This window comes from Eptesicus fuscus, chromosome 22, assembly GCF_027574615.1.
Source record: "Eptesicus fuscus isolate TK198812 chromosome 22, DD_ASM_mEF_20220401, whole genome shotgun sequence".
Taxonomy (NCBI): Eukaryota; Metazoa; Chordata; class Mammalia; order Chiroptera; family Vespertilionidae; genus Eptesicus; species Eptesicus fuscus.
The window spans coordinates 144,804-157,078 of NC_072494.1; the positions used below are offsets into that span (position 1 = coordinate 144,804).

The window sequence follows — 12,275 nt, forward strand, 5'->3', positions numbered from 1 at the left end:
ATTCTCCTTTTAAGCTCTACCAGTTCCCCTTTAAAACTTTTCTTCCCTCCCTTTCTCTTTCATCCTATCTTTCCCATACATTATTCTCTACTTACTTCCACTGTTTTAATATCTATCTACCAGCCTAATTATTCACTATCATTTATCTTTTTTCTTTTCTGACTCCAACTTTTAAAACCTGTCCCCAGTACACAACTATACTTGATTTTCATTATAGCTCCTACACTTCACTCATACATCCTCTTTCTTTCTTTAACTCTGCTGTATACTGACTCCTTTATGAAGTTCTTCCCTCCCTCCCTACTTCCCTTCTTTTTTTTTTTCCACCAAGCAAGTTTAAGATGAGCTGCATATGAGGTAATAAAGTCGTCTGCAGGAGGAGGGGTCAGAGGCCCGGGGGCATGTCCAGAAGTTGTGTCCCCATTTTTGGCATCTCTGGTAGGCAGGGCAAGGCTGGTGTCTCCACAGATCCCAGAGCAGATAAGCGGTGGGGAGGGGGGAGAGAATGGGTGAAACCAGTGTTTTTCAAACAGAGCAAAGGTGGAGCACAGAGCTGTTGGGGAAAGCCTGGAAAATTCAGGCTAGTGCAGTAGTCAGCTGTGGCAGGAACCCTGGAAAACTCCTAGTGTATGAAAGAGAAGAGAGATGGAACAGCTGGAGGCTGAAGAGAACAAGGAGATCCATTTCTGTACGTGAGCCAATCCAGCCCTGTCGCTTGCAAGCAGTGTGACCTGGGAAAGAATTCTTTTTGACCCAATAAGTCTATTTCTAGATGAATATACTATAGATAAGACACTCATACATACACAAAAATTTTTGCTGAAGGAATCCCAAAATATAGAAAATACCCAACAAAATATATAGAATACTATACAATAGAATACTATAAAATCATTACAAAGAATAAGGTTGATTTATATGCATTAATATAAAACATCAACATGCATTAAGTGAAAAAAGCCAGGTGTAGATCCATGTGTATAGTGCAGTATGGATTGTTTCTGAGAATGGAAATATACATATGTAACAAGGTGTCTTTCACCAGTGTTCCCCAAACATCTTTGGGGAAAATCTGAAGTTAGTGTGCTCCAGTGCCAATTCAGTCACACTCTGGGGTAAAGGTGCTGCCCTTTCCTATAGCTCTGCCTTGACAGATTCTAAACCACCCCACACCTTCAGCTCTATGAGGCTTACAAGGGTCTTGAGCTTTGCAAAGTTGGTTATCCAAATGAAAGCTCCAGGTTTAGGCAACTGCCACTGGATGACAACAACGACCTTATCTTAGACTATAAATGAAACTCATTCTAAAGTCTTCTTCAACAATGGTGCTAGTCAGCATCTCAATGCTAACTAATTCATGTGGTTTTTCCTCCTTGTCTGGGCAATCATATGTCTGCCTTATAAGTCAAAGCCAACCTTTTCATCCAGGTTTGGCATTCAGCACATGTATTCTCTACTAGCGGCTTGGTGCACGAAATTCATGCACAAGAGGGAGGGTGTCCCTCAGCCCAGCCTGCACCATCCCTCTCCAATCTGGGCCCCCTCAGGGGATGTCTGCCGATTTTGGCCAGATCCCTGTGGGATCAGGCTTAAACTGGCAGTTGGACATCCCTCTCGAAATTTGGGAACACTGGCTCTTAACCACTCATCTGCTTGCCTGCCTGATCGCCCCTAACCACTCTGCCCACTGATCAGCTCCCCCCAACTGCCCCCCTGCCAGCCTGCTCACCCCCAACTGCCCCCCATGCTGTCCTGCTTGCCCCCAACTGCCCCCCCTGCTGGCATGGTTGCACCCAACTGCCCCCCCTGCTGGCATGGTTGCACCCAACTGCCCCCCCTGCTGGCATGGTTGCACCCAACTGCCCCCCCCTCCCGTCAACCTGATTGACCCTAAACCGCCTCTGCCTTGGCCCCACCACCATGGCTTGCCTAGAAGGATGTCCGGAAGGTCTCCTGGTGTAATTAGCATATTACTTTCTTATTAGTATAGATTTTACTTTTTAAAAATCATTCAAAACTGTAGTGGGAATTTATTGGTTGCTTATCTCCCATTCCCAAAATTACCCTGATTTTCATTTAGGTATCCTTCCTTCCCCATGTAACCCATAAGGTGACGACCACACCTTTAGATCTAGGAGTAAGTCATACTATTTCCCTGGGCAGCAACATTTTTTAATGATGGACATATGACCAAAGCTATTCCAATTTGGCTGAACGTCAGGACTGTTTGCAATGCAAGACAAAAATGTTCTTTCTCTCTTCAGCGGTGCACTAGGAAATACATAACCTAACTCCCAGGCTTTGGCAGACCTTATTTGAGAGAAACCAGCCTGAAAAGGATAATGACCTATAAAGAATAAAGAGGAAAGAAGCTGAAGTCTCATTACAACCATGCAGGAAACCCATCCTCCTCCTGCACTTGTATTATATGCCAGTAAATCTCTATTTAAAAAACAAAACAACAACAACAAAAAAACACACAAAAAAACCAGCCTGTTAAATGCAACCAGAATGAAGCAAAATACTTGTATGTACAAAGAACTCATGGGCAGATATAGAAGACACAAAAAAGAGATTTCTTTGGGGAGAAGGATCAGGGACTTGGGTGAAAGGCATTTTACTGATCCTCCTGTAGTGTTTGAATATTTTAAAAACTATGTGAATATATTCATTATTAAATTTAAAATAAAGGATAAATTGCTAAGATGATCTCAAAAAACAGCTGTTTCTTGAAGGACTTACTAACATAGTAGGTACAGTAGCACCATAAAGCCTTTTAATACTACTTGCTTAAATAAATTAGTTGTTCAAAGTCATGTATGTAAAACAGAAGTCTCTATTTGTCATCTTTCCCTTTTGTCTTTCTGTACACCATCTCTCGAAAGCTGGCCAAAATGTTATTCTCTCTCTTCCGTCTCTCTTCTTGGTTGAAGGAAGCCAGGGCTCTCTTCTCGTCCGCACTGTAGATCTGGTTCTCTTTACGCAGCCGCACAGCCTCCATTCTGCGATGCCTGCTCCCGCTCATGACGTAACCCGAGCACTCGAAGGAAGCAATCTCTTCACTTGTCAACCCAATCTCACCTCTTCGGGGGATACGCTTTCCAGCTTTCACATACTCGGCCATAGCTGCCCCTTCCCCAGGGAGCAGCGCATGGCCATAGTTCAAAGGCTTCTCCTCTTGGGCGGTGAGTATTACAGGTGCTTCTGGGCCTATTAGATCCGTGGAATCTGCCGTGTTTGAGTGATCCATCCAGGTGTCTTCCGGCGACGCCCCTTCCGGATCCTCACAGCCAGAGCCAGCGGCTTCTTCCTTCCTCTTCTTCCTTCTCCTGTTCTCCCCGCCTCTGCGTTTCTTTTTCTTCGCTTTGTTCTTGGCTTTCTTGGCTCTCTTTTTCCCACCATCAGAGCTAGGATTCGAATCGGAGTCTGAATCACGGTCACTATTACCATATTTCTTGTACTTCCTTTTGGACTTTTTCTTTCTTTTTTTCTTGTTTTTTGAACGACTGATCTTTTCCCTCTTTTCTTCAGAGAGAGAATCTGAACCGTTGGCCTTCTGGGTTTTCACCTCTTCATGGTCAAACGGGGTGTGTTCGTCAGAATCCGGCTCGGGGTACTTGGGGGACAGCCCCCACACCTCGGGGGCTCCCAGCGCCCCGATCCTCTCCCTGCCTCTCAGCCGCCTCTGCCGGGAACGCTCCATCTCCTCCTCCAGCCTGCAGTCCCTCGCCCTCCGCTGGCTGCTCGCGTCGCGGTGGGGATGGCGGCGGTGCCCATCGCAGGAGGTGGAGGGAGAGGACGGGAAGGCGTAGGTGGGGAGCCCGGGGGGCAGCTCTCGGCATCCGGGGCCGCCGCGGAGGGGAGGGGTGCCCGCCGGACCCCATGGGGGCCTGGGGGCCTCCCCGCTGCTGCCGCCGGGGCGTCTGCTTCTTGAGGGGCCAGTGGTGCCCTCGGACGAGCTGGACCGGGACACAAACGCCATCGGCTGCGCCGCCCCAGGTAACCGACAGGTGAGGCAGGACCGTCACCTCTGGAAATATGGCGGCTCACTGCCCGGCTGCGCAGGCACAGGCCTCTGTCTGCGCTGTTTCCGCTTCCGTCTCCACCAGGCGAAGCCCCGCCCCGCACGTGGGCCGGGAGGCGCAGTTCCGGGAAGGGAAGGTGTAGGGAGGCTTTGTCCCCTTCGGCCAAGAGCAGGGCGGCCCGCATTTCCCTCGGATGTTTGCCTTCCCGCTCCATACCCTGCCCTCGCTCCTCCCTCTCACGTGATCTCCCTCTCACGTGCCCCTCCTCACCCCGGCCCAGGCCCTGCTCCGGGCCCTCTGGTTTCCACAGGGAGGAGCCTGCCCTTCCTCTTCGCCGGAAAGGACGTCACTGAAGACCCCCAACTCCGGTGTTTCCGCTGGAAGCAAGACCTCTTGGAATCAGTCTGAGCTCAGCCTCTGCCAAGTCAGAGTCAGAGTCAGGATATTTTTTTTTTTATTCTCAAATTCTTTTCTACGCTGAAACGTATTCAGCTCGGTCTTGTGGATATCTCCTTATCTAGTTATTTTTTTCAGAAAAAGTGTTGTTTTGGGACCACTTTCCCCACACATTTTGTTCACTCTCTGAAATGACAAACATTTCATACAAGATCATGTTCCTGGGCCTTAAAAGGCACACAGGGATTACTGTCCTCTTGATTATCCAGTTAGCATTTATCTACATGGTTAGGTGACAGACTTAGGAAGTGATGGGAAAGCTAAATCAGAACATAGGAATGGTACTTTTCCACTTAAACGTTATCAAACGGGGTGGAAATAGGACTTACTGATACCTCAGTTCAGCAAAATAACAGCAGCCACGTCTGGCTTACAATCCAGTCCCATCGAGTTCAAAGGAATCTCAGGGCTTCCTTCCATTTTAGGGTAAGCATAACTTATAAGCCAGGCACTGTTCTAAGAACTTTACATTAAAACACACACACACACACACACACACACACACACACACACACACACACACCTCACCTAATGCCCTGGCCAGTGTGACTGGGTGCGCACCATGAACAAAAAAGGTCTCAGGTTCAATTCCCAGTCAAGAGCAGGTCCCTGGCAAATGGGACTGCATCAAAATAGAAAGCTTCTGCCCAGCAAAAGAAACCATCAACAAAACAAGAAAGCCCACTGCATGGGAGAACATATTTGCCAAAGTTATCTTCGATAAGGGTTTGATCTTCAAAATTTACAGGGAACTCATACAACTTAACAAAAGGAAGATAAACAATCCAATAAAAAAAAATGGGCAAAGGACCTATTTAGACATGTCCTTTTCAAAAGAGGACATACAGAAGGCCAAGAGAATTATGAAAACATGCTCAAAGTCACTAATCATCCGAGAGATGCAAATCAAAACGATAATGCGGTACCATCTTACACTTGTCAGATGGCTATCATCAAATCAACAAACAACAGTGCTGGTGAGGATGTGGAGAAAAGGGAACCCTGGTACACTGCCAGTGGGAATGAAAACTGGTGCAGCCACTGTGGAAGACAGTATGGAGTTTCCTCAAAAAATTAAAAATGGAACTCCCATTTGACCCAGTGATCCTACTTCTAGTAATATATCTCAAGAAATCAGAAACACCAATCAGAAAGGAGATATGCACCCCTATGTTCATAGCAGCACAATTTACAATAGCTAAATTTTGAAAACAACCTAAGTGCCCATCAGCAGATGAGTGCATTAAAAACCTATGGTACATCTACACAATGGAATACTACGCTGCTGTAAAAAAGAAGGAACTCTTACCATTTGCAATAGCATGAATGGGCCTGGAGAGCATTATGCTAAGCGAAGTAAGCCAGTCAGAGAAAGATAAATATCACATGACCTTACTCAATTGCGGAATATAATGAACAACATAAAATGATGAAAATAGAGCAGGGGTGTGTGTGTGTGTGTATGTATTTTAAAGAGATTTAGATTTTTAAAAATGTATTTTTATTGATTTCAGAAAGGGAGAGGGAGAGATAGAAACATCAATGATGAGAGAGAACCATTGATTGGCTACCCTCTGCATGCCCCCCCCCCCCCGCTCCACACCATGAGGGATTGAGCCCGCAACCTTGGCATGTGCCCTTGATGGGAATTGAACCAGGGACCCTTCAGTCCACAGGCTGATGTTCTATCCACCAAGCCAAACAGGCTAGGGCAAAAAATATTTTAAAATATAATAGAAGTAATCCAGTTATTTGCAGATTTTTAATATTTCCTACAACGTTTCTGATATACTTACTATGTTAGTATAGTTTTGGTAATATTATATTTAATTTTTTTCTTTAAATATTAATGTCCATTGCATGTAAATGGCTAATTATTTTTATCTACAATATGGTAATAGATTTATTTTGTATATTGTAATAAAGTTTATTTTTAAAAAAAATAATAATTTTTAAAAAGAAAAGCAGGTACCTGGGTTGCAGGTTTGATCCCCAACTGGGGTTCATGCAGGAGGCAACCAAACAATGTGTCTTTCTCCCCCTCCCTCCCTTCCACTCTCTCTCTTGGGTGAGGATTAACACCTAATGCTCACAACATCCTTATATACTACTAGAGGACTGGTGCATGAAATTCGTGCACAGGCCGGCGATCAGGGCCAATTGGGGCCTTCTGGCTGCCAGCCAAGACATCCCTTCCCCAGCTGCCAGCTGCCAGCCCAGGCCTTCCTTCATTCCATACTACCCCCTGGTCAGCACACATCATAGCAAACAATCGAACTCCTGGTCTCCCTCCCAAGAGGATAATTTGCATATTAGGCTTTTATAAATATACACTAGAGGCCTGGTGCATGACATTCATGCACTGGGGGCAGGAAGGAGGTCCCTCAGCTGGCCTGCACCTCTTGCAGTCCAGGGCTATCGCAGTCCAGGACCCCTCGCTCCTTACCGCCCACCTGCAGCAGAGGCAGGAGAGTCTTCCGCCACCACGGACACTGCACTTACTATTCGTGAGCTCAGCTTCTGCCTGAGTGGTGCTCCCCCTGTGGGAGCACACTGACCATCAGGGAGCAGCTCCTGCATTGAGCGTCTTCCCCCTGGTGGTCAGTGCATGTCAGAGCGACTGGTTGTTCCACTGTTTGGTTGATTTGCATATTAGGCTTTTATTACATAGAACTAGAGGCCCAATGCACAAAATTTGTGCAAGGGGCTCAGCCCTCACAGCCCCGGATTCACCCAGAAGTTCATCCAGACAGTTGTTCTGTTGTTCAGTCTAATTAGCATATTAGCTCTTTATTATATAGGGTAACTATTCCCATTTACTATAGATTGAGAAAGTCAGACAAAAAGATATTTACCAAGATCACCCAGCCAGAATGTATTAAAAGCAGGTGTATGAGCAGAGGTAACTTGGCTGGAGAGTCTTTGGAAATAACCACAATGCTGGACTGTAAATGAGCTCTGGGAAGAAACCAGAAGGAAGCAGAAGAGAATAGGTCCTTGAGGTCAGGGAGTAGTTTCTGGAAGTGGAAAGAAAGCCTTGTAAGTTTGTTGCCTGTGAGGAGTCATGGAAAGTGGTCGTGTGTGTGTGTGTGTGTGTGTGTGTGTATGTACATGCACGCGTGTGTGTGTGTATGTCTAGTTACTTTGGTGGGAGCAATCTCAATGGCTTTGCTGCCTACAATATGTTAATGATGAGTGGACGGTGAGGGTGAGGACTAGGGTCAGAGGTGAGTGCTTCTTTTCCAGTAGTTTGGCCTTAAAGGGGAGGATGGAGAAAGACAGCTGAGGGGACAGGAAGGAGGGGCTGCCTCTATTGTCCACAAGCCGGTGCCTGCTGAAGTTTCTCACAGGTCCTGCTGCCCCAGGTCCAAGGACGTTCTGCTTCCTACTTCTGAATTGGTGTCCAGCTCTTCAGTCAACCTTGTCTGAGCACTTACGTCCCTGCAGAATCTGTACAGAGTATTTCTCATGACACAGAGCCTGTCATTCTTTCTTTTCCCCTACTTCCTCCCCAGAGTGGAGGTTAAGGACATGGTCGCTAAGGGAAAAGCCACCGGGAGGTGATTCCCACCCAGGCCTCAGTTTCCCACCGTCTTCAGCAGTGCATCCTTGGGATTCCACAAGGCTGCCTGGAGAAACACCTGCAACTGCGCACAGGGGTGTCCTTACTGTTGGACGGGCTGACAGCAACCTCCTCCTTCTTCTGTGAAACAACTCCAGCTGCAGGGAGGTCCCCGTGCAGCCTGAGTGGCGGGTGGTGGGGTGGTGATGGGGAGAGCGCGGCTCTGGACGTGCCATGTCGGCCTTGGGGATTCTGGCGGTGACGGTGGAGGACGAGGAGGCCCTGGCTCCGAGCAGTTCCGTCAGCGCTTCTGCGGCTTCCGCTAACACGAAACCAGGGCCCAGACCGGCGCTGAGCAAGCTCCAGAGCTCTGCCAGCTGCGGCTGCGGTCTGAGATGCACAGCAAGGAGCAGATGCTAGAACCAGACTTGTACTCCTGCAACTCCACTTGCTGTGATGACGGAAATGTGTCTGATGCTAACAGCAACCTTAGAACACCAACAATTTAAAGTTCCTCATCACCCTGGCATGTACGTTGCTATGAATGCCAAACATTAGGGCCTTTTACTTTTATACTCTTACAAATTACAAAATATATACACACTTAGAATTGGTGTAAAAGCTTGGCATAGCTAATTTTTCTACTTACAATGCTAATATTTTATACATTCATATACATTGAATAGATCTAGGCCACAGTTTCTCCATGGGATTTAAAAAAAAAATTTTTGTTGTTAATTTCAGAGAGGAAGAGAGAGAGAGAAACATCAATGATTCCCTCTCATTATTGATTGGCTGCCTCCTGCACGTCTGACCGAGCTGCAACCCAGGCATGTGACCTTGACCGGAATCAAACCCGGGACCCTTCAGTCTGCAGGCTGATGCTCTACCCACTGAGCAAAACTGGCTAGAGTTCAATGGGATTTTTTGTGTGCTGTGCACACAAGATGTTTAGCTGCATCTCCATCGTCTACTCACTAGAGACGAGATGCATTCCAGCCGTCCACCACCGTCTCTGAAAATGCCCAATTTCTCCAGTTGAGAACCAATGACTGACATGACCTAAAACGTGTTATCAAGCACTTCTCAAACATAGTAATATTTAGTGTTTGCTATTTTCTTTCTTAATAAATAAGTCTGGCCAAACAAATGGGGAGTTCATATTTCAACTTTTCACATATGCTTTCCTGAAATTAGAATTTTTGGCTTTAGTCTTAGGTATAGGTAGTTAATAAAGGACTATGGAAATAGGTCTGTGCACAAAGTACTAACAAGGGATATACAGTCATGAAAACAGTGTAAAATTTTCTGTAGGTAATACCATAAATAACCCACACAATAATTGGACAAGCATTTATTAAATGCCTACTGTGTGCTCAGCACCATATTAAGCAATAGGGGTGCAGAGATACAAATGTAACATTACTATTTCTGCCCTCAAAGAGCTTACAATTTAATTTTGGAAATAAATACAAATGTGAAACTACAATATAGAATGCTGGGAAATGATTCCAAAGCTACATATTATTAGTAAGTGCGTGATCACAGTGTAAACTAAAAAGATCAGTGCTGAGGCAGCACAGAACAGGGTCTTAGTGTAGGTGAAGTCAGTCAGGGAGGGCTCACTCAGAAGACATAAAGGAAACCAGACTTTGAAGTGGGTGATAAACATGAGTTGGGGCCAAAGAGCAATCTAAGGAAAAAGAACAGCATGAGAAAGGCACAAAGGCAAGGTCAAGGGCCTTTAAGACAACAGTGAAGGTCACAGGAAATGTGACTGTGATGATGTAAGTGGACATGTTGGAGAAGGAGGTTGCTACAGATAGAGCATGGAAGGCAGGTAATGGAGAACTTGGAACATCACTGCTTTGATGGGAATTATGTGCTGGGTTTTCTTGAGTGAAAATAAGACAATGAAAATGGAGTTTGAGAAAGATCATCTTGGATGCACACAAGATGCAGATCTTGAAGAGCAAGGACACTAAAAAGAAAGAATTGCAATCAACTGGGCCCCAGATAAATACAGATCTGAAAAAACTCCTATGAGAAAATGTCAGAAATGGAAGGTTTTACATATTTTGTGCTGTAGATGAACTTACTACTGTCACCATAATTGTCCATCTGTAAATGTCCAGCCTCAGGAGAAAAGTTAGAATTGGAACAACTTAGCAAGATTTTGGGCAGGTAGGGTGGAGACCAGAACAAGACGCCTCCAGATTGTGGTAAGAAACATAGCCCTAGTCAGTTTGGATCAGTGGATAGAGTGTCAGCCGAGATTGAGGGCTGCTGGCTTTGATTCCGGTCAAAGGCACCTGCTTTGGTTGCAGGCCCAATCCTCGGGGTTCATGTGGGAGGCGACCAATTGATCTGTCTCTTTCACATTCATGTTTCTCTCTCTCTCTCTCTCTCTCTCTCTCTGTCTGTCTCCTCCTGCCTGCCACTCTCTATAAAAATCAATGGAAAAATATCCTTGGGTGAGGATTAATAGAAGAAAAAAAAAGCAAACATAAAGGATAGTGAGTCTGATCAGGATAAAGAAATTAAGTAATGAAGCCTATATAAAAGGAAAATGGTGCTTGGGAGACAAGGAGTGATGAATTCTGTTTTCAAAGATCAAGTTGTGTAGGGAAACAGTGGGAAATATTAAGTTACTGACAATCAAAATGGATAAACTAGAGTGAGGACAGAAAAGCTAGTGAATATGCTCAGTGGGGAGGAGAAAAAAGACCAATAGAGAAAAGCTAGAAATTGGAGAAAAATGACCAAAAAGTGTCCCACAAGCCAAAGGAGAAGAGAATTCCCGAGAAACAAGGTAAGTTCAAAGTATGGTATGAAATACAGATCAAGGATAAGAACTAAAAAAGGCATGATATCATCCAATGGTGATTCGGAGGACAGTTCAGTAGAGTGCTGAGTACAAAGTTCAGTTAAGGAGGAGTTTTGAGAATAAATTATTGAGGAAATGGATTGAACAATGGATGACAGTTTCGAAAAACCATAAATGCTAGAAGAAAAACAGAGTGGTCCTTGGAAATGTTCAGTAAATGGAAGGTTTTACACATTTTATGCTGTAGATGAACTTACTACTGTCACTATAATTGTCCATCTGTCTAGCTGGTTGCATGGATATTTCATTTCCCTCCACATTTCTACTTTCCCTGGGACAGTTTACAGGGAAATGAATTTGGGTGTGCTTTATCCTCCCAGTTACTCTTTTTTTTTTTTTTAAATATTTTATTGATTTTTTTACAGAGAGGAAGGGAGAGGGATAGAAAGTTAGAAACATCGATGAGAGAGAAACATCGATCAGCTGCCTCCTGCACACCCCCCACTGGGGATGTGCCCGCAACCAAGGTACATGCCCTTGACCGGAATCGAACCCGGGACCCTTCAGTCCGCAGGCCGACACTCTATCCACTGAGCCAAACCGGCTTCGGCGCAGTTACTCTTTTAAATATTTTTACTTATGCACTTTAGTTTTCTAGTACTACAATGCATCAAAAGTATCAATATTTAAAGGTGATGTAATTAAGCAAAATGGCATTTTCAACCCATCTTCCGGGAATTGTAATGGATTTGCCCTGTCCTGCACATTTCTGTCCCATTTCTCCTGTATGAGGGACACATGATTCTTGATCAGCTGGCCAGGCTAGAGTGCTCAGTAGAGACCAATAGTCAGGAGCACAGACACAAGAGCCAGAATGTGTAGGTTCCAATCTCTGCTATGTCACTTACCAGTTATGTGATCTTGGTCAACCCATTTCACTCTCTAAGTCTGTCTTCTCATCCATGAAATGGGGACTATAATTATAACTGTCACAGAATGAGAAATGCTTAACATAGGGTCTGGTACACAGTAAATGCTCCATAAACATCACTCATTATTACCTAGAGCCTCAAAAGCAAGAGCAAAGCGCATGGCTCCACAGGGGAGTCAAGCACCACATTCTAGCACCGCCACCTTGCTCAAGAGAGGAAATCTCCCAGGACTATGAAGGGTGGTGGCAGAAATCCGGAAGAACCATTTTGTCACTCTAACTCCGTTTAAAACGAGGGCTGAAGAAGCAGAGAAAGTACTTCAGATTATAATATAAACAGAAAATGCAGGATAAATGAACTTGGTGTATGTCACTGTCTTTTACTACTTGCCATTTTCTGTGGATGCACTCAGCCTTGATACTTCCTTCAAGTCACTCTTTTTCACATTCATCGGTATAACACTGATCTTTCTG

At 45.2% G+C, this 12,275-nt stretch overlaps 1 protein-coding gene across 1 annotated transcript; it reads right to left on the reverse strand.

The window, feature by feature from the left end:
* Positions 1–2,480: 2,480 nt before the first annotated feature.
* Positions 2,481–4,660, reverse strand: LOC103304017 (NKAP-like protein). The gene has a single exon (XM_008160971.3). It carries the CDS (start codon positions 3,980–3,982, stop codon positions 2,837–2,839), a length of 1,146 nt encoding a protein of 381 aa, XP_008159193.2. The 5' UTR covers positions 3,983–4,660; the 3' UTR covers positions 2,481–2,836.
* Positions 4,661–12,275: the final 7,615 nt, after the last annotated feature.